At 44.4% G+C, this 23,115-nt stretch overlaps 1 protein-coding gene across 1 annotated transcript in view; it reads left to right on the forward strand.

Annotated features, from left to right (window-relative positions):
* Window positions 1–23,115, forward strand: part of LOC311265262 (glycine receptor subunit beta-like) — a 264,340-nt gene that overhangs the window by 220,071 nt on the left and 21,154 nt on the right. The window contains exon 9 of the mRNA XM_084366739.1: window positions 12,459–12,607. Coding sequence (XP_084222865.1) covers window positions 12,459–12,607 — 149 coding nt within the window. The remainder of the gene's footprint in view (window positions 1–12,458; window positions 12,608–23,115) is intronic.

A 23,115-nucleotide genomic window follows, 5' to 3' on the forward strand; every position in this document is an offset into this window, starting at 1 on the left:
CTTTATTTCTCAGACCTTTATAAATTAGATGATCAGTTGTCAATCCAGACTTTAGAAATTGTTTTAGGGAGGCATCTCTTTTTTTCATTAAGTCCCAGAGATCGCTTTTAAACCAAGGCAGACTCTGTTTTGCATTAGGTTTCCTGGCCATTGTTTTGGTATATTTTATTAAAATATCTTTAAAAGCTGTCATTAGGTCATTGCATGCTTGCTCACAGGATTTATTTTCAATGATATCATTCCAATGTGTTTGTTTTATTTCATTTTCAATAAATACTAGATCTTTCTTTGGCATGAAAGATATATTGTGGTTATTTTTCATTGAAATTTGATTCCTATACCGTGATCTAGTTAGTTTTCTAGCAGCTAGAGTGAAATTATGATCTGACAAACCAGTAATCAAGTTGTATGTTTTAGTTATTCTATCTGGTTTATTTGTAAAAATTAGATCCAGTAGTGTTTGAGAGGATTTTGTTATTCTTGTGGGTTTATTTATCATTTGCATCATCTGATATGTTTTGGCAATATCCTTGAGCTTTTTTCTACGTGCTTTGTCAAGCCAATTTAAGTTGAAGTCACCCATAAGTATAACTTCTTTGCCTTCATGTTGTTTAAGCATTACTGATAAATTGTCAAAGAAAACATTTGTAGCAGTAGGAGGCCGATAGACTGAAAAAACAACAAATGACATTTCAGGGGATAAAGTAATAGTGACCCCTACACACTCCAAGGAGTTTTCATGAATATCAATTTGTTTGCTTCGAATGCTCTCTTTAACATAAATCAAACCCCCCCCGCCTTTCCCTTTACATCTGTCTCGTCTGTATATCTTATAGCCTGGGACATTAAATACAGATAAAGGAGTTGTAGGAGTTAACCAAGTTTCTGTCAGACACAAGTAGTCGAGGTTTGAGTCTGTTAATAAATGTTCGAGTTGTTCAGTCTTTGATATGACGCTACGTATATTTAAATGTCCACCAAAGATGCCTTTCGGTTTTGTTTTCGAGTTCCATAGTATGCTCGCGTGGTTTACAGTCTGAAAGAGTTTGGTTTGCTGTTGTTTGAAGAGCACGGTGGTAGTCTGTGAAGCATTTGTCTTGGTACATGGTCCAGCTTTTATCAGCGTTTGGGTGATGTCATGTTCAGACACAGAGTTTGTCGGGGGACTTTTACCTGCGGGATGAGCGTCACAAAAGTTGGTCACCGGTCTTGCCACGGGTCCATAGGGAACAGCTGATTGCCGAATATCCACATGTGGTTGCGGAAAGTCCACAGGTCCAGGGTTTAAATGGACGTCTCCACATAGCAGAAGGACAGTGCAGAGAAAGATGGAGTAAACCCGTTTTGCTGGTAGAGGGGCCGTTCTCTGTCCACGCCATTCACGCTGCTTACACCTGGCAGATACTCGCCCGTCATCAAGATAGTTGGAGTATAGGATGTACTGACTCCACGAGTCGAGTGGAACAGCGAGATTTCCCGGTGAGGTGACGTGCGGAGAAGAGCGTTCACAAGCAGCAGACCAGTTTCCCCACATTTGTGTTACCGTGAGAACCATCAAGCACAGGACCAGGACATTCAGGTGTAATGACTCCTCGGTTTTAACGTGTTTAAAACCCGATCGCCATGATGCCCAGATTTTACGTGTAATTTGATGATCAGGCGGTCTCCCAGTTTGTTTTAGGAGAGGTGTGGCAGCAGTACCTGCCGAGCTGCTGGAGACACCTACCGCCATCTTCCTCCTCCTATAATCCTCTAATATCTAATACTGATAATTATAATGGACACTAATAATACTGAATTAAAACCTCTACACATGCATCTATGACTGCAGTTGTTCAGTTTGGCCTGAGGGTGGCGCCAAAAACGGTTATCTTTTTTTCATGGTTTTGGGAGAGTAGCTTTGGAGCTCTCTGCTGCCTCACTTTCATACTGGTGTTCTAATCGTCCTTATTTAATGGTATTTGTAAACTCTCATAGTATTCTAAGAAAGGGGTCCAAATATCTCTAAATTTATAGTACAAGTACAAGCCGTTTCACACCGGTGCGATACGAAAATGCGGCACGGATTTGCGGAATATCCGTGCGGCAATTTTCAGCATGTAAAGCATGCACACTGAGTCCGGTGCGAAATGTTCGCATTCTTGTGTTCTAATTTCGCACCAAACGAGAAAAAAGGCCCGGTTCATTATCTGACAGAAAATGGACATGGTTAGCAGCAGCAGCGACGACGATATTATTTTCATTCTTTTAAACAAGAAAAAGAAGAGAAAGTTTTGGGTCCATCCTATTTTGGAAAGGCGGGCGGAACATGGAGAGTTCCAAAGGCTCATCCAAGAGCTGCGTCTGTACCATCCACGCTTCAGACAATACTTCAGGATGTCGATAGCACAGTTTGAAGCCCTTCTGGAGATACTGGGTCCTCACCTCAGGAGGACATGAACCAACTACCGTGAGCCAATCGATCCTGAGCAACGGCTTGCTGTATGTTTGAGGTAAGAAAGTCATTAAGGCTATATGCTGTCTGTGAAGCTAACCATACTCTCAATTTGACAGGAGATACTTTTAGCTGGGGATATAGCATCCATATAGCCAGCCTAGCCAAAGTGGATCAGAGCCTGTGCGTAAAGGCGCACAACGGTGTGGTCACAGGCTATATGGACACATGATGACTCGTTTGGTGCATAAAGCGAAGATATAATATATTAATCAGTGGCTTGGCATATAGCCAAATAGCTGGCAGCCTATGCCTAATGATGAGCCAACCGGTATAAAAGTTTTCATATCGGCCTCAATGTTGTCCAGCCGTGAAGCATAAACATGCCACCAAGATTACAGCCGCTCTCCAGCTGGGCCGGGATGAAAGCGCGGAACAGCTCATTGAGGACATTGTGTGGCTGAGTTAAGGAAATAAATAAAAATAATAAATCTTTGCCTATATGAATGGAGTTAAATAAAACGAGTAGCTTACATAACATATACTTCTATGACCGCAGCCGCCGGCATACAAATTATTTTTTTATATTCCAATTCCTAGTCTTCCTTATATTAATAGATATGTTTTTCGTTTTTATAAATATTAAGGATTATTACTGATGCCTTTTCGTCTGTATATTGTACCTGAAATTATGAGAAAACCTCTACCCAGTTACACTACAATGATCAGACAAAGTCAATTTACTCAACACCTTCCGTTTAGTTAGTTTGGTTAAACAATGTGAGTGAAGTAGGCCTATGCCTAATTTTGTATCATGTTCATCTCTTAACAAAGAAAACCAGTTTCACCAAGCTCAGTATTTACAAAAGGTGTATTTAAATTTAAGTAATTGTGTGATGTAGTAGCCTACTTTACTAGGCTATTGATATAATTAAAGGTTATTAATGAAGAAAATAAGATAAATGCATTTAAAGGGCAATTGACTCCTTGTGAACCAATTACACACATATTATTCCTCTCAAAATCTTCTGAACAGACATGAATGCATGTAGGCTATAAAATAATGGAAACAAGATCTAATCTGTGTAATTTAATTATTTATTTATTTTATTATGCAGGTTCCTCAGCACTGGGGACTCTTTTGTCACCTTTGCTTCAAGCTTTCGACTCGGGGTTTCCACGGTTGCTGGAATAGTCAAAGAAACCTGTCGACTGATCTGGGAGCAGCTCAAGGGCCAATACATGCCGGTGCCCACAGAGGAGACCTGGAGAAACACTGCGCAGCGATTCAGAGAAAGATGGAACTTCCCCAATTGTCTGGGAGCATTGGATGGCAAACATGTTGTCATTCAAAAACCGGCTCATTCAGGCTCCACCTACAGGAATTACAAGGGGACATTCTCGATTGTGCTCCTTGCCCTTGTGGATGCTGACTACAGGTTCCTGGCTGTGGATATTGGGGCCTACGGCAGCAACAGCGACGGTGGCATTTTTGCAAAATCTGCTCTTGGTAGGGCTCTTGAAGCAGGTGCCCTGAATGTGCCACCCCCTGCTCCACTTGAGTCTGCACCACAGCTCGGAGACCTCCCTTTTGCCATTGTGGCAGACGATGCTTTCCCCCTGAAGACCTACATCATGAAGCCATATGCGGGAAAACACCTCCCCGAGGATAAGCGCATCTTCAATTACCGCCTATCTCGAGCGCGCCGCATATCTGAGAATGCGTTTGGCATCCTGAGCCAACGTTGGAGGGTCTACCAGCGGAGGATGCAGCTCAAGCCCAGCACAATGGATCATGTCATCAAAGCCACCTGCGTGTTGTGCAATTACCTGCGTCCAAGTGATGGAGACCACCAGGATGAAGGGGATGTCACAGGTGATGATGATGATGATGGTGATAATGACCCCGAGCCCACCCTGCGGAACCTCAGGCCTCTGCAGGGAAACCGCGGTTCACTTGAGGCCATACGGGTCCGGGATACCCTCCGCCAGTTTTTTGCATCGCCTGCTGGCAGCGTCACCTGGCAATACTCCCGTGTCCGTCGCGGTGTCTTCAGTTAGAGGAGCACTGAGATGTTGTGATATTTAACTGACCCACTGTGTGTTTATTGATTCATGTTCTCTACCTGTTCATCAACCAATCATTTATTTGTTTGTTTTTTCCATGTTTACATCCCTATTCATCATTTACTATGGATGAGCAGTTTTCAGATTGTAATGTTGAATAATAAACTACTGTTGTTGCAAAACCTAACATTTTCAAAGCATACTGTCATGTTGAGCAAGCATACAGTACAGCTATAGAAGCTATAGATACATGTCCTCATAACTTTTAGTAGGTTTGAGTATATAAAATATGACAATTTTTAGATCTCAAGTAGATCTTCATGTTTCAGCTAGAGAAAGAGTTAAAACTACAAACCAGATCCATCCATATAACACTCTCCCACACAATATCCAGCAATATCCCTACAAGTAAGACGTGATTCCCATGTGCCTACTACAGATAGGTTTACCCGTGTACTGAACAGGAAATTACTGGGGTTATAGTCAGGTAACCTTAATACACCTTAAATACTCAAAAAAACACATACAAGGAATCCATATGAAATAGTTTAATAACAATAAAACAATATATCATATAAATACAACAACTACATTTGAGAATAAGAACATATTAGAAGTTAAGTCAACAGTAATAAATAAATTCAGTAAAACAAAGCAACACTACATAGAGGTAAAGCTGGTGGAGGGACCAAGTTGACCAAATGCTTGGTCAAAGTAACCTCCCTGCTGCTGGAATGCTGCACCAAATTCTGCCTCATGCAGGAGTTCAGTCATTTTGAGCCTCACCTAGGACTGCTTCTCTGGTGCAAGCCTTTTCATCTGGGGTACCAAACCAAGAAGGAAGTGTTGCACCCCATCCTTGTCACCCTGAAGCTCCCTCTGCCTGGCCTGCTCCCTAGCTTCTTTCCTCTCCAGGTTTTTCTCCAGGAAATCTGCCTGGCTGTACCTTGCCTTCTTCTTTGCGGCTTTACCTATCTTGGCCCTGTCTCCTGGCTGAGTGCTGACTTCTGGCTGCCCCTCATCCTCACTGTCCTCAACTGTCTCTCTTTGATCTTCATCTGCCTCTCCCTCACAGTCAATATTACTGGATACACTGTTGTAAAATGCAACATCAAGTCACAGCATGCAGTAATTTTATAGACTTCTATAATTCTAGGTTACTTTAAAGTTAAAAAAAATAAAGAAAAAAAAGAAGTCATAGTGTAGCTTTAAATCAATATGGTAAATTTGTTTAACATCACTATGCCACAGTTACATAACTCTAATCTAATCTACTCTCTCACTGTAGGCTACCTCATCAGCACTGCTGTAATAGAAATGCCTATCCCAATGCCAATCACAGAACAACTATCCTTACAAAGAATCAGTACTCTGTAATGTTTGTGACCTGCAATCATCACTTTACCTCCTGCTGTGCAATGTTGGAATCAGGAAGGACAATGCATCAAAGAACTTCCACTTTTTCTTTGACTTGCTGGCCTTGTTGCCAGCTCCTCTCTCCTTCTCTGCAAGTATGTGTCACGAAGGTTCCTCCATAATTTATTGACCAAAGCAGCTATGGAGAAAAAATTCAGTGTGTGAGTACCAAGAAAGGATAGCTTTATTTACATATTGAAGCTGAAAGAAACATTCAGAATCTCCATTAAAAAAAATCATTTGGGGCCACTCTACAACTTATCTGCCGCTAATAATAGGTGCCAATTGAAACAATTGTGGGTAATGCAAGTAACACAACCAATCTCATCCCAGATATCAGGTTACAACAATCCCGTTTACCTGTATGTATTTCGATTATCCAAACAGAATCGTGGAAATTGAATACATGCATACCTCTCCTGTAGGCTATTCCTGATGTTTTGCACTGTAGAAACTTGGAACAATTTGGTGTGAACAAAAGCACAGAGGCTTGTGTATCAATTTGGCAAGAGGCTGTATAAGATTTAACCAAGGTACCCACATTGGAAGAGGTGTGCATAAACGCAGCGCTTTGGAAATGCACACCTATATCCCTCAAAAGAGGCTGCAGATGGCAAGCACTTCTGCCTTCGCAGATTGATACTGGGATTTCATCAACTGAAAAATATCCTACAAACAGTTGTGGATGGTAGACATTGGTAAGAATAACTCCATAATCAAGCCAGTACAATTCCACTTTATCTTTATATTTATTTATTTATAGGGCTGGACACATGCGCAACTTCACAGTCACATTTCAACAACTACACATGTTCTCAATTATTATTATGTGATTACGATCGGTGCGATCGGTGCGATCCGTGCACACCACATATTTACTGCAATATAAGCATAATGGCATTAACATAATCAGAGGTGTTTATTTATGGTCTTAATTGCATTATAATCGTATTATGGGCATGCATGCAAACGTCCAATGTCTATTTGTTTTTGCTAAACATATGTATAACGTTATATAGGCTACGATATAACGTTATAACCTACTGTATATTGGAGGCGGGGAGGATATAAAGAGTGCTCAAGCTCCTCAGCACCCACAGAGCCGGCTAATAACAATAGCAATAATGATAATAGTAAATTAATCATTACAGCAGGACATCTACATTTTGTTTTTAGCATTTTTGCTATCCTGGCTAGCTAGCTTCACTGCAAGTATAACGTTACGTTCAGCTTCAGCACTTACCATCATCCCCGTAGCCAAGCTTCTGCGCGATCGAAAGCCAAATGTTGTCCTTCACCTCCGTATTCAGATAATCGTTCATACTCTTGTCGTATAAAATAGGGTGCTGGGACACCAAAATTATCAATCTTTCGCTCATTTTATCGTTGGTTTGCTTTGTATGATGAGACAGGAAGTGACATCATACAAAGCAAACGAGTTCATTGGTCAAGCGTGTAGTTTCGCAGACGGAATTCCGCAGACGACAAAGTGGTTCCGGATTTTTTTTTGCCGCACGAAAGTTCCGCCCTGGTGTGCGAGCTCACATTATAACCCATGAAATAATGTTTTATAGATTTCCGTGCGAATAATCCGCACGGAAATTCGCACTTGGTGTGAAACGGCTTTACCTTTAAGAGTATATCTGATTTTCTCAAGTTTCAAAAAATGCAAGGTATCTCTAACCCATCTCTTAAAATTAGGACGTGCTCGTTCCTTCCAAGAGAGAAGAATGAGACGTCTTGCAATTAAGGTTAGTAAACGCTATGATTACATAAGCTTTACTTTTAATGGAGCAAGTTTCAGGGGTAACTCCAAATAGGGCACATATAGGAATAGGGGTGATGTCTTTTTGAAACATCTCAGTATAGGCGCTAAAGATATTGGACCAAAATGTGTAGAGTTTGGGGCAGGACCATAGCATGTGTATATGATCTGCCGGTTGACCTTTGCACTGAGGGCATGAAGGGTCTGCATTAGGGAAGATTTTTGCCAGTCTTGCATTAGTCAAATGTGCTCTTAAAACAGCCTTGAGTTGTATCAAGTTGTGCCTAGCACACGGGGAGGAGGTGTGTACTAAGTCAAGCACCATCTCCCATTGATCGTCTGTCATTTCCTTTCCCATATCGTTCTCCCAGAGTCTCCTTATATCTTGCAATGAATGAGGGGTGATATAACAAATATTGTTATAGAGAATGAAGATTAAACTTTTGCGGTGAGGGGACAATGAAAGAATGTCATCAACTGTGTTGTTTGTCGGAAGGTTTGGAAAGGGCGTAATATTTTTTTGGACAAAATCTTTAATTTGAAGATATCTAAAAAAGTTAGATTTTGGTAAATTGAATGACTGGGAGAGTTGCACGAACGATCCAAACTTGCCATCCACATATAAATCAGAAACTGATTTCATACCCTTTGAGGACCAAACTCCAAATGTGGAATCTAAGAGAGGGTGGAAAGTTGTGATTATCATTAATAGGAGAGTGCACCAATGTTGTTTGCAACTTAAAATGCCTCCTAAATTGTGACCAAATTCTGACTGAATGGCAGACCATGGGATTAGAGCAAAATTGGCTTTGAGGAGGGAGGGGCGGGGAACATATACTCCATACTCCATTTGTACCCAGGCCTTACACTTACTCGGTAGATCTCTGCCAATCCAGTGTAACATCGCCTTTATATTACATGCCCAGTAATAATAAATAAAATTGGGAAGGGCCAGGCCGGCAAGTTTTTCAGGTCTTTGAAGGGCCCTACTTTTGATTCTTTGTGGTCTACCATTCCAGATGAACGATTATATTATATTATATACGCTTCTCCAGTGAATAGAAGAATGTTTTTTTAATCAAAATGGAGATGTTTTGGAAAAGGTAAAGGAATTTTGGGTCTGAAACATATAAAATAACATTGTTTGCATATAAGGATAATTTGTGTGTTAGGCCCCCTCGTTCTATGCCCAGAAACTCGTTTGATTGTCTTAGAGCAATAGCTAGAGATTCGATTGCAATGGCGAAGAGAAGAGGGGATAAGTTGCAGCATTGGCAAGTACTTCTGCCAAGAGAGAAATATTCAGATTGCTGTCCATCTGTAATTACTGCTGCTATAGGTCGAGCATAGAGGAGTTTTGGTTACCATAAAGAAATGAATTTGAGAAGAAACATGCTTCACAAATTCTTTGTCAGCTAGTAGAAGAGGGTTAAGTCTCCAGTTACGAGAGGGCCTAACGCAGTTGGGTAATGTTACATGAAATGAGACAGCTCCATGATCTGATATAGTGATACTGTGATAAGAGCAAGAGCTAACATTTCCCATTTACCTGTTATCTAGGAGAAAATAATCGATGCAGGTGTATGCATGGTGGACACTGGAAAAAAAGGAGAACGCTTTCTTATTGTTAAATTTAGATCTCCAGATATCTGAGACACCATTCTGGGCCATGAAATCATTAATAGCTTTGGCAGATTTGGTGAGAGGACCTTGGACCTTGTTTGGTGACCTCTCTGATATGGTGTTGAGCCACAGTTAAAGTTGCCTCCTATAATCAAATTGTAATTATTATCAATTGGTATGGTAGAAAACAGCTTGTTGAAGAAATTACAATCATCATAGTTTGGGGCATAAACATTTACCAAAATGACAAGACTGGCGAAATACAAAATAAATAGATATCTGGGAAAACAGAATAGCAATGGTGAAATAAAGACTACCAATAAAGGAAAGAAGACTATCTGAATCGGGACAGGGGACTTGAATAGTACTCTCAACTTACACTTAGACTTGAACTCTGTTTTCACAAGGAAACAAAACCATACCGAATTTAGGCGGCTGTAGCTCAGTGGGTAGAGCTTAAGGCCAGCGACCTTCTGGTCGCTGGTTCGGACCCCGGCTCCCCTGGGCGGAACTGAGCTACAGGCTGAAGTATCCTTGAGCAAGATACTGAACCCCGACATTGCTCCTGGAAGGAGGGCCATGCGATGAGCTGGCGACCATCCACGGATAAACCCTAGCCTCCGCCCATATGAAGACTGGAATTGACTCCAGCAACCCCGCAACCCCCCTGAAAGGGGGGACAAAGTGGCAACATCTCCGCGGCCCTCACGGAGTAAGCGGCAAAAAGATAATGAGATGAGAAAAAGACACTGCAAATGGAATCACAGCAACAACAGTAGACTGTACAGTATGTGCACAGTATGTGTACACACACAGCGAACAGAACAGCCATAACAATGGAAGAGAAGTGTTATGAATGCACAGGATATGTCAACTAGCATTACTTTCATTTGTCATTATATCCATGTGTCTACATGTGTGCATGCATGCATATCCATATATGATAGGGAATGTGTGAGAGGTGACATATCATGGTAATTAACTACTGTATATAAAAAAAAGTATAAAGGCTTATAAAAGAAAAATATTTTTTTTAAAATAAACAATGTTTGTCATACGCGTCCACATGTGAACAGGAGCGCATCTATAGTATGACAAGGGGACAGTACTTAATAAAGTTACATTAATTACAGAAACCTATAACAAAAGAATATAGTAAAACAGGAATATTCATAAAAGTAATCAGGGAGCACAGGTGAATACCTTTAGACTTAAATGTGGCTGTGTTTTTAGACTTAAATGTGACTGACTGACAACCAGTTCATTATGAGGGAGACACTGTGCGGCGAGCCTGCCTGGCTGTTCGGTGACTTGGAGTTTAGCAGGAAAAAGCATCCTGTACACGAAACCGGCGCTTCTCAACTCTGACTTGACCGTGGAGTATGCCGCTCTTTTCTTCGAGACCTCAACGCTGTAGTCGGGAAAGATGTGTACTTGGGATCCGTGAAAGGAGAGGGACGTGCCGGCCTCCCTCGCCAGCTTCAGGATATGCTCCTTGGTCTGGTAGCGGTGGATCCACGCAATGAATGGCCGTAGAGGGTCGCCTTGTTTCTTATGGGGGATAGTGACTCTGTGCACCCCGTTGACAAATGGAGGGGTAGGAAAAGCATCTGGACCAAACATATATTTCAGGAAAATCTCCATGAAAGTGGTTGGCTGTGAGCCCTCAATTTTTTCGGGTAAGCCGGTTATGCGGATGTTGTTGCGTCTCAATCTGTTTTCCAGATAGTCTGATTTGAGTTTGTGGGCATCATTTCTTTGGACAGGGCTATGCAGGTGGATTCGAGGGTTGCCAGTCTGGTTTCCATATTGTTGTTAAGTGATGTCTCCATGTGTTGAATTGTCTGGTCGATAGTTGCTTGGTCAGCAGAAAACTGGTCAGAGAATTTGGCTATGATGCAGTCCTCAATTGACTTGAGAAGTTTCTCCATGTCAGCCAGGGTTAGCGGCGTGTTGCTAGTAGCATGCTGTTTCTTTTTGGCTAGCTTCTGTACCATCACCTTGATTATTTTTCAAAGGTTACTCTTCTGTATGTTGGTTTGCCTTTTTCAAAGGAATTCCCATGTTAACTGGTTCATCACACAAGTTTGTACGAGGTAATTGTGGTAATAAATCCTGTATGGTTTGGATTTAGACAGTATTTCAACAGAGCTCTCCTGGTGTGCGACCTACTCCGTCATTAGTCAAACCAGAAGTTCCCTGTCAGTCAATTTCATCAAAAGTGTCTGCTATATCCATGTATTGTCATGTACTGCATGTTATATATGATGATTTAAAATGTTGACACAGGTCTTCACAACTGATTACACTGTCGCTGAACTTGCAACAATGATTGTGAATATTTAATTTATTATAGGTTTTTTTTTCAATTCTAGTGTCCTTATATGCTGTTAGTCCATTAATCTGTCCATTCACATTCATTCAACCACCCTTCCCTTATCTCACCATCCCACAATGTAGTTGATGGAAAGTTGCATTGTGACATCATCACACAAAACACATCATTGCTACTGACCAACCACTTTTTTGTCTTCTTTTGGCGTAGTTTACATGTACACAGGTTGTTGTTTTTTTTAAAAGATATCTCTGTCCAGATGAACGACTAATCAGCATTTCAGAAATAACCTCTGTCAATTCTAACACAATTGAAAACGCGTATCTCTTGGCATGCACGTGCCATTGTAAACAGGAGGCTTGTTACCAAAATATTGCAAGCAGCCATTTGTGTTTCTCTTTTACATCATTGTATCATCTATTTCCATTTGAGTCTTTTTAAATATAACAAACAACATCCATTCCGTCACCGTACAAACTCAAGTACTCATACAATATCATAGAATTCACATTTGCCAATGATCCTACATATACTGATAAACATGGATGTCTGCGCCATGGTTTCCAAAAACCTCTGCCCATACAGACATAAACACTGAAAACATAGTTTTTGAGTTTGTTCATCCTGGAACGAGTTTTCCAATACGTGCGTTTTCAGTAACCTGAAAGGCCAAAACGCATAGAAAAAGCATTTTAAAAAATACCTGTGTACATGTGGATAGGACCTAAAATTTACAAATAATTAACACAAATGTTACTTACCTGGAAATAAATATTCATATGTTTAACATTAATGTGTTAACTTCTGTGTGTTTCTAGGTATTTTATCAGTACTCTCTCTGTCCAGTGAGAGTATGTCCTTGGCATCAGAGCTACCAAAGGTTTCCTATGTAAAAGCCATTGATATCTGGCTCATTGCCTGTCTCCTTTTTGGATTTTCATCACTGGTGGAATATGCTGTCGTGCAGGTCAGTTGTTAATTGTAAACAGACACACATACATATAACATTTACAGCAGATCTCCATCACTGGGTTGGACCCTCCCTGGCCAAAGAGTCTAGGATTATGGCGAAAGCAACATTGATGGCACATCCAACAGACTCTCATTCCCAACTTGTCAAATACATCATGTTGGTCAGGTATGCTCTTTGTACCCCTACACAAATTTTGCACATTCCCAAATCCCTCTCTGGGCTAAATTTTGTATTCAGTTTTGAAGCCTCTTCAGTAGACTTCAAAATACAAATCAAAATAATAGGGATAATATCTGATAGTGCCCTGAAAAGAAACTTCAGAGGATGCTGTTCTTGAGACTCATTACTTTTGTACTGGCTTTCTGTCCATCAAGTCCAAGAACAGCTTCTGAAACACACTTTCAAGTTCCTTGAGATAGCTCAGATTCAGAGCATTTATTATGTCCGTCAGCGAAGAACAGCATATACTTTACCTCCAGGATTTTGGTTCCCTCAACCACGATGTCTGCAGTCTTGTAGTCAGATCCTGGGGTGGACTGGTTACGATAAAGGTAATACTTGCCTCCCAAGGCTTGTCTCAAATTCTTCTGTATCCTTGCAAAGCAAATTTAAATAAAGGTTAGAGATAATGAATTGGATGACCAACGTTTTAGACTGTAACTGAATTCAGTTAATCAGTGTAGCCATTACTTATTTTAGACATTCATGCTGAAAGGACCATTGCTATTTTACTACTGGTTGGGCTTTGGCCAGAAGTGCAATATGCTTAAGAATTGAGGGAGCAGCACAAGAGCAGATTTCTGCCCTGTGTGTTTACACTATGCCCAATGTAAATTATTGAGATATTTGAATTACTTGTACCCAAATCCCTTGAAAAAGGCAGCGGATGGTGACTTATCTGTGTACTTAAATGGTATTGTGATATTCAAGAAAAAGGAAAAAGGGTTCAAGAAAAACTTCTTACATTTCAAAGATAGGTCTAAATAATCATACCCCAAGAAGCATGTCCTTGATCTGCCTGATTTTCATTCCTGTAGCTCCTCTTCTTAATGAGACTGAGAAGTCCAACAGTTTGGGTGTGCAATGGCTTTGACTTTGAATATAAGGGCAGACTCAATACTTATGGTTATTCTCTTGAATTCTTCATTTATCTGTAGACCACAGAAATGAAAAAAAAATCATTTATTTATTACTGTAACACACTACATGAAGAGAAACAACTCTTAAATCTGTGTAAAGTTAAAAAAAAAAAAAAGCAGTGCACTGAAATGACAGCCATTACTGACTTGTATTTTGTTCCAAGTGATTAACTCTCTTTAGAGGTCACTTGGAACCAAAGACCAATCAACAAGTAGAACTACTTAAGTGCCCTGCTTAATCAAATCGTAACAATTGTTACAAGCAGATCTCAACTTGTGAATTGGCTACCAAACAATCAATATCATGGTTTTAAATTTAAAATATAACAGAACAACTTACCTGTGTTGCATCAAATAATGCAGGTAAACATGCCTTTAAGTCCCAGATTGCAGGGGCCTCATAGATGATTTCTTGCCTATGAAGAGAGAATGTCTTGATAGGCAACCAACCACCTGGCAATTATCCATTATCATTCCATAAAGAGTTCCACTCTCGCTTTCTCCAAACTTCCACTGGTTTCACCTTGAGGATGAGGACGTAGGTAATGTACTTCAGCCTTTTTAGGTTTTTTAACATTGTTGGCAGGAGCCTGCTTGTGAGCTGGCTTCTTCTTTAGTAAGTTCGCCACAGTTTCTGGCCAGCCAATACCTCGAATTTTGAATCTGAAGTTAATTTTATATTTGAGTAACTGGATCAATCCATAACATCCATTGCAAGAACCTGGTTCTTTGAAGCAGGAATGTTTTTTGACCAGGGCCTCTGCTACTTGACTTATTTGTGCACTTAATGGATAAGCAGTGATCTCATTAATGGCCTCAGCTAAACCACCTAGAATGTCTGGAAGTAGCGAGATGAGATGGTCTTTTGGTACCGAAAAGCACACCAGAGCAACTGAAGTTTTCATTGCTGGACTGAAGCAGAATCTCTCTAGTGCAAGAGAAACAGAGGGCCTCAAATTCTGACGGCCAACCCTTTGACCGCTGGGCTAGGCTTTCTTTTATCCGTGCTAGATGAGCAATATGGCATGGGAGGACAAAGATGAGGAGGCATCATCAGAAGGCCAAAGAGAACCATCAATAATGCTTGAGAAGGAGCTGTCTAAATCTGCTAAGGTTGAAGCTACTGCAGGGGTTTCCTGGATATATACAACCTTTATAGTGTTCTTATCCTTGATGCCAGTTGTTGCATTCTTGTACTGCAAACAGAAATCCCCAAGAATCCCAGATGTGTCTCGAAAAAACTGAATGAAGTTCTTCAACTGTTCCAGGGATTCCAGATGGTAATGTCAGTTTCTGGACATCAGGGTCAGAAAGTTTCACTTAGAGATGGGCTGGGGACATTTATTAATCTGTAATACACAAAATGTTCAAAAATGTTACAGAACCATCACTTCAAAATTCAGTAAAAATATATTATTGTGTTTCCCATAGAGGAAAAATAAAGGACAGCACTTCCATCAACCTGTTTGTTCTTGCCACATGGATGTTCGGGCAAGACCTTCTTCAGCGTGTATTCTGGCAAATTCACAGTAAAACTACACACGTGTGCTAATTATAGGTTATCCAAAACTGCACAACAGAGAACAATAGGGAGAGCTATATCCTTTTGAAGGAGAGCAAAGGACCACACAGGGTCTCATACAAACAAAACAAAATCTTATGACAGAATAGCACCTAACTGTATCACAGAAACAAAATTGCCCATGTTCGCATCACAGGAAACAAGTATATGAAATCTTCTCATTCAGTCCCTTTGGAATCAGAGTGTCGAGGAAGCGTATCCAATAGGCTTCTCTCTGGAGGAGGATTCTGTCCTTTTACCACCTCTCCGTGGCATTCTCACTGCCGCAATGCCCATACAATGTAGTTCACTCAAACTGTGGTTATGACTGTTAAAGTGCCTGGCTACTCATGATATAACATCGAAGTGATGAATAGAACACTTATGCTCACATGTTCTGGTTTTCGGCTCTCGTTTTGTTTTGCCTACATAATACATATTAACAGGTAAACCACATATATATATATGACAAGGGAAATTACCACTAGGGATCTGAGACATGATGAGTAGGCCTGTTAGGCAAATCTGACTTCACTTAATAATCCTTCAAGCTTGAAGACTGTTTAAAAAAATGTCTAGGCAGATTTTGAAATGAGCTAGCAATGTAAGCATCACCTTTCAAGATGTGCCATTGTCGTCTCACTACTTGTTTAACTGACTTGGATATGGGACTGTAGGTCGATACTACTGTAGGACCCTGAGAAGACGTGTCTCTTTACCTAGATTCGAGTAAATCAGACTATTGAACTTGGCCTACTCTATTCAGATGGTTCTCCAACAAGTTTTTCCTATAACCATTTGTGGCGGAGTGGAGGCTAGGGATGAGTGTTGCCGAACAACGCCACCTGGGGAATTTCGCCCCAGGAAGTAGTTACTGCTTTTCAGGGAGACTATAAGATCACGCAGGCTCATGAATCACCACTGTCAAAGAGACAGTGTTCAAAAAATAGAAATACTTTTATTGTACAATTTTGTTTATAAAGTTTCAAGATTTACCAGACCGTCTCACATTAATTAACATAAACACTGGGCCAAAAAGGGGGGGATGGACAGAGCTAGGCTTGCCACGGCAGCCCGAAACCAAAGAGGAGGGAGAAACAAACAAAAAAATAATAATATCACCTGTGACACTGCACACACACGCAACTGGGTAGTGAAGAACCCGCCACCAGGGATTTGGTCGCCGCTCTGGGCTCACAGCACCTGTCCACAAGGAGAGAGGGAGAATTAAAATGGCCTCACAGTCTGACTGGTATCTCTCTCTCTCTCTCTCTCTCTCTCTCTCTCTCTCACACACACACACCAAAAGCAACAATAAAGTATTATGAAAAAGAACCCGAAATAACCAAAAATATACATATATATAATTAAATCCTCAAATACAATTAAACAAAAACAATGATAAAAAGAATACAAAATAACTCAAATTCACACCTAATACAACTCAATACACGAACTAATAAATCAAGCTGTTCCTCAAATCAATAACAAACCCACGCAGCAGCCCCCAGAGAGCCCAGGAACTTTAGGGCTCTGATAACAGCTCTGTGAGGGGGATGCTGGACCCAAACTTAACCCAGAAAACCCCCCAAAAAAGAAAACAAGAAGAATTAATTTTTAAATGACACTAAAATAGCTGCATAAAGTCAGCAGCTGCCAAACAATAGAGCCAAACAAAACAGCAGCGTCATCCAGGGAGCCATGGCGATGAATTAATACTTGAATGGACCTCACCGGTGCAGCGTTACAGCAGGCCAGGTAGCAGAGTTACTGCACGGTTTCTGCCTGATCCAAACTGTGGCACAGTATATTAACAATTAGCCGGGGGTCGAGCAGCGGGTAGAAGGGAAAGAGGAGGGCGGACAACGCCGACTTACCACGAGGAGGCACAACAACACCAGCGGGGCAACTCGGCCCCACGGCAACAGCAGTCTGCCACACTACAGTAACAAAAGGAGAACCGTGTCACTGATGCGCCCTGTGGCACACTAAGTGGGAGGAAGGACAGCGGTGCGCATACCTGTTGTGCTACGAGAGGAAACATGCACCAAGATGATCCGCCACGCCAAACAGGGCTCCACCACACTCACAGACACACCACAAAGGCTCAAACCCCTGCACCAGCTCTGCCACGGCGGGCCACAGCCACCACGGGGGACGAGCGGAACCAGAAAAGAAGAGAGGGGTCACAGGTGTGACCAGACCAGTATAAAAAAAGTGTGCAGCGCCGCCCATCAATCAGTGCGCCGATCCACACCTCGTGGATGGAGCAAGGAAGATGGGGAAGGGATGGAAAAGAAAAGACCGTCCTGCAACATTCTACCCCCTAGTTTTGCATCGTCGCCCCGACGATGGAGAAAGCTCTCAACACAATAGCACCAAGGCCGGAAGACTGCTGACTGTGCATTTGACACGGGCCCTACAAGTCCAATGGCCCCGTTATCCCCATGAATCACAGGCTGAGGAAGACGATAAACGTTTGAGTGTTGCCCAGCTGTTAATCGAGGGGTACGACGTGGAACTGATGGACCAGCGGTGGGTGGATGCCTCTGAGAAGAGGGAGCTGCTGCAGGGGTCTCAGGAACTGGCTGACTGTCCACCAAGGCCACCCCGTTGGGCCTTGTGGATCCTGACAAGGCCACAGAGACAGTTGGTGCTGGGGTGCCGGGAACCAGGACCCATAGATCACCCCCAAGAGAATTATCCGAAGCTTCGGAGGTCCCTGAAGGGGAAGACAGATGGAAAAGAGGAACAGATTCGGGCCCGACCTGGGCCTTGAGCTGGTTACGGTGCACGCTCCTAGTTTTCTGCAAGTCGTCCACTGGGGCGATGGTATAGACAGGTCCACCACCAGAAGGAGCTCTAAGGACCTGGTAGACAACAGAGCCCCAGATGTCCTGGATCTTGTGGCAACCCCTAGCGCTATGGTCATGAAGATAAAACAGCTGGCCCACCTGCAGCGTGGCATCATGTACCCCCTGATCATGACGCTCTTTATGACATTCAGCAGCCACCAGCAATCGCTCCCGAGCATTGCCAAAATCCACCTCAAGTCTGGCCTGGTGCTCGACCAGCCAGTCCTGAACCTCCCCCGGTGCTCGGTCCTGGACACGGCCCAGAAGGAAATCGATGGGAAGCCGGGGTTCACGACCAAACATCAAAAGAAATGGTGACTCTCCAGTACCCTGATGGGGGGTGGTATTGTAACAGAAGAGTACATGGGGAAGAAAAGAAACCCAGTCACGTTTCTGTGATAAGGTGCGCAAGAGGTTGTGGAGCGTTCTATTAAACTGCTCGCACTGCCCATTGCCAGCAGGATGGTACGGAGTAGTGCGTGACTTGCTGACACCATACAAGTGACAGAGCTGTTGGATCAATGCACTCTCAACTCCTGCCCTGATCGGAGTGAATGCGGCCCGGGACACCAAACCTGAAAAACCACTCGTTCAGCAGAACCTGGGCAACAGTGGATGCCCTCTGATCCCGAGTTGGGACGGCCACAGTGTACTTACTAAATACATCAGTTATCACCAGAACATTTTCAAAACCACACTGGGAAGGCTCCAACAGTGTAAAGTCCATGGCCACGATCTCGTGTAGCCCCATGAAGCTACCAGACGTCGGTCTGGTGTCCTTCGCCACCTGGCAACGCTTACACCTTTGGACCCACAGGTTGATGTCGGATGTCATTCCTGGCCAATAACAATGCTGTCGCACAAGCTCGGTGGTGCGCTCCACACCCTGATGCCCGTGTTCCTGGTGCAGCTGTGTCAAAGTGTCATGCTTGAGGACGGATGGCAAGGCAAGCTGGAGAATTCCCCCCCCCCCCCATCTGGACGATGGACCCGGCGGTACAGCACACACTCCTCCACAAGACGATCCCATTGTTTTAACAAGGCCAAAGACAACTTGGGGAGCTGCCGTTTCCCTGCTGGTGTAGGCTGAATCTGCCTTCTCCAATGCACCAAGATATCTTTCAGGAGGGGATCAGCCTCCTGCAAACCACGGATGCCAGGAGAAGAGTAAAGGGGAAAGACCGATACCACCGCCTGGGTTGCAGACACCAAGCTGGGACAAGGAGCTGACTGGAGAGTAGCAGGGACAGAGGTGCTGGGCAAGACCTGCTCTGCCAAACTAATGCTGGAAGTGGGCTGCCGGGAGAGGGCATCAGCGTTTTTGGTGCTGCGACCGGATCGATACTTGATCTCAAAGTCAAATGCTGCAAGTTGGGCAGCCCAGCGATGTTCAGCTGCACCTAACTTGGCTGACTGGAGATAGCCATGGGATTGCTATCCTTGAAAACCATGCACCTGTGCCCCAACAGGTACTCGCGAAATTTCTTGGTCATGGTCATTGGTCATTTCATCTAGCTATAATTGACCATGTTCTGCTCTGTTGGTCGAAGGCCTCGGCTAGCATATGCTATTGGCCAAATTCCACCTTCAGCCTCCTGGGAAAGGACCTCCCCAAGCCCGCTGTGACTGGTGTTTGTCTCCAAAATGAAAGGGCGTGAAAAGTCAGCAAATGCAAGCACCGGTGAGGAGGTCAACTTAGACTTGAGAGCCTCAAAGCTCTCTTCACACTGCAGGGTCCACGCAGCCTGGAATTCCTGTCCGGACCCCTTCTTGGACTTCGTGCCAGCAAGCTTGGCCACCAACTTGTGCAAAGGGCTGGCTAGCTTAGCAAAGCCCTCAACGAAACGCTGGTAATAATTGGCAAAGCCCAAAAATGAGCGCAGCTCTGACACCTGGCTGGGAAGTGGCCACTTGGCTACGGCCTCGATCTTCGCAGGATCGGTGGCAACGCCCTGGTCGGAGGTGATATGACCCAAGTAGCCAACCTCTCGTCGGAAGAAGGAACATTTTGAAAGCTTGACCTTAAGACTTTCCCTCTGGAGCCGATCCAGAACCACCTCCAGCCGTTGGACATGCTGGGAAACTGAAGACGAGAACACAATGATGTCGTCCAAGTACAAAAGAAGAGATTCACACTGCTGAACATCCTCTGCATGAGGCACTGAAATGTGCTTGGCGCATTGCACAGCCCAAACGGCATGCGATTCCACTCAAAGAGCCCGAACGGCGTGCAAACGGCGGTTTTCTGCTTAGCCTGTTCCGAGACTGGTACTTGATTGTAACCGCTCGCCAGATCGAGAGTGGAAAACCACTGGGCCCCAGCCAGTGCGTCAAGACTCTCCTCGATGCGAGGTAAAGGAAAAGCGTCCTTGCGTGTCTTTGCATTAAGCAGGCGGTAGTCGACGCACATATGTGGGCTGCAGTCCTTCTTGCGCACCAAGACGATCAGGGAAGCGTAAGTACTGCTGCTTTTCCTTATCACCTGGGCTTCAAGGAGCTGGTTGATGTGGGTCTTGACTGCCTCATACTCTACTATCGGGACATCATCCAGCAGAGGAATGTCATGAGAAACCAGATTCGTACAACCAAGGTCACCTTCATGGGCAGAGAAGACCGAACTAAACCTCTGCAACAAGGACCAGACCTGCATCTGTTCTGGCTCTGCCAATGCGGACAAGTCAACCGCTTCAACCTGACCCTGTTCTGAACCAGCAGCCACCTGAGAAGAAACAGTGGCAGAGGACCTAACCTCCGTGACTCCTGGAGGAAGACTGACCACTTCAGCCAAACTCAGAGTGCCAAGGCAGGTTCGTGGGTAAAGGACGACATTGGTTCCGAGATTAACCATGGGGATGTAGGCTGTACCTTGTACCACCTGAACAAAGCAAGGGGAAGCCAGCAGCCCAGCTGGCAAGCCGGACGCTGGGGGCTCAAAAAGCAGAGACTGACCGGAGAACTGTTCAGGGCAAGTGCTAGCCACCACCTTCATGACACCACCGGGGACTCGCACCACTTGGGACCCCAGATACCGTAACTCCCCCAGTCCAACCGCACACTTCTTTGGGTTGGCCATGAGCCCTGCCCGCCGCAGTGACTCGAGCGCCGCGGCTACCTGCTGCATATGCTCGGCCCAGCCGCCACTGTGGATGATCACGTCATCCAACTAGGCGGCCGCATACGCAGCATGCGGGCGCAGCATCTGGTCCATGAGATGCTGGAAGGTGGCCGGGTCCCCGAACAACCCAAACGGAAGCGTCACGAATTGGTACAAACCGTACAGGGTGGAGAATGCAGTCTTGTCCTTAGACCCTGGAGACAAGGGAATCTGCCAGTAGCCCTTGGTCAAATCCAGTGTCGTAAAAAAGCGAGCCGTGCCCAACCGATCCAGGAGCTCGTCGACCCGGGGCATCGGGTAGGCATCAAACTGTGACACGTCATTCACCTTGCGATAGTCCACACAGAACCGGACAGACCCATCCTTCTTGGCCACCAGAATGATGGGGCTACACCAGGCACTATTGGACTCTTCTATTACCCCCATCTCCAGCATGGCCGCCAATTCCTCCTGAACCACTTTTCTCTTGTGCTCCGGTGACCGATAGGGTCGTGAATGCACCGCCACGCCCAGGCGCGTCTCAATGTGGTGCTGTATGAGGTCTGTGCGTCCTGGCAGGGGGGAGAACACATCAGCGTAACGCTGCTGCAACCTGGCAACATCTTCTCCCTGGGACGGTGTGAGATGGTCACCACAATGGAGCGAGGTGGGATTGCCGGGTTTTGGCACCTCAGGCCCCAGTTCATCTCTCTCCGCCACCGTTGTCACCAGGGAAACAGGCTCCGCCTCTCTCCAGGCTTTGAGGAGGTTGAGGTGGTAAATCTGTGTTGCTCCTCCCCTGTCAGAACGCACAACCTCATAGTCGACGTCGCCCACCCGCCGTGTGACCACGAAGGGTCCTTGCCACTTGGTGAGTAATTTGGAACTGGATGATGGAAGTAATACAAGCACTTTATCTCCCGGTGTAAATTGTCTCAGTCTAGTTCTCCTGTTGTACAGGCACTGTTGATGCTTCTGGGCCTTAAGCAAATTCTCCCGTGATAACTGCCCTAATGTGTGGAGTTTTGCTCTAAGGTCCAGGATGTACTGAACTTCATTCTTACTCAGGCTCGGCCCTTCCTCCCAGCTTTCCTTAACTAGGTCCAGAGCCCCCCGCGGTGTCCTGCCAAACAGCAGTTCAAAGGGAGAAAATCCCATGGAGGCCTGGGGTACCTCCCGAACTGCAAACAACAGGGAATCTAGCCACCTATCCCAATTGCGGCCGTCCCCGTGCACAAACTTACGGATCATGGACTTCAAAGTTTTATTCAGACGCTCGACGAGCCCGACGGTCTGCGGCTGATATACACTAGTCCGAATTGACTTGATGCCCAACAACCCATAAAGTTCCCGCAGTGTACGTGACATAAACGAGGTGCCCTGGTCAGTTAGGATTTCTTTCGGGATCCCAACCCGGGAGATGACCTGAAACAGTGCCTGTGCCACACTCTTCGCAGAGATAGTGCGCAGGGGCACTGCTTTGAGATATCGTGTTGCGTAGTCCACAGGGACTAACACAAAATGATACCCCCATGCGCACCGGTGAAACGGCCCGATGAGGTCCATACCAATCCGCACAAACGGGACCTCCATGAGAGGTCATGGGCGCAAAGGCCCTCTTGGGATGGCCGGCTGGTTAACCAGCTGGCATTCAGGGCAAGACGCACACCAGCGGTGTACAATAGACCAATAGAATCGAGCCGTTATCCGGTCTAGTGTTTTGTCCCCCCCCCATGTGCCCAGCCATTGGGTTATAATGAGCCACCTGGAAAACAGTTTCTCTGTTGCTTTTTGGCACCAGCAACTGGGTAATTTCTTTTCCTGTCTGGGTGTCATGACTCACTCTATAATCT

This window comes from Pagrus pagrus (genome assembly GCF_965226575.1).
Source record: "Pagrus pagrus genome assembly, chromosome: 2".
Lineage (NCBI taxonomy): Eukaryota > Metazoa > Chordata > Actinopteri > Spariformes > Sparidae > Pagrus > Pagrus pagrus.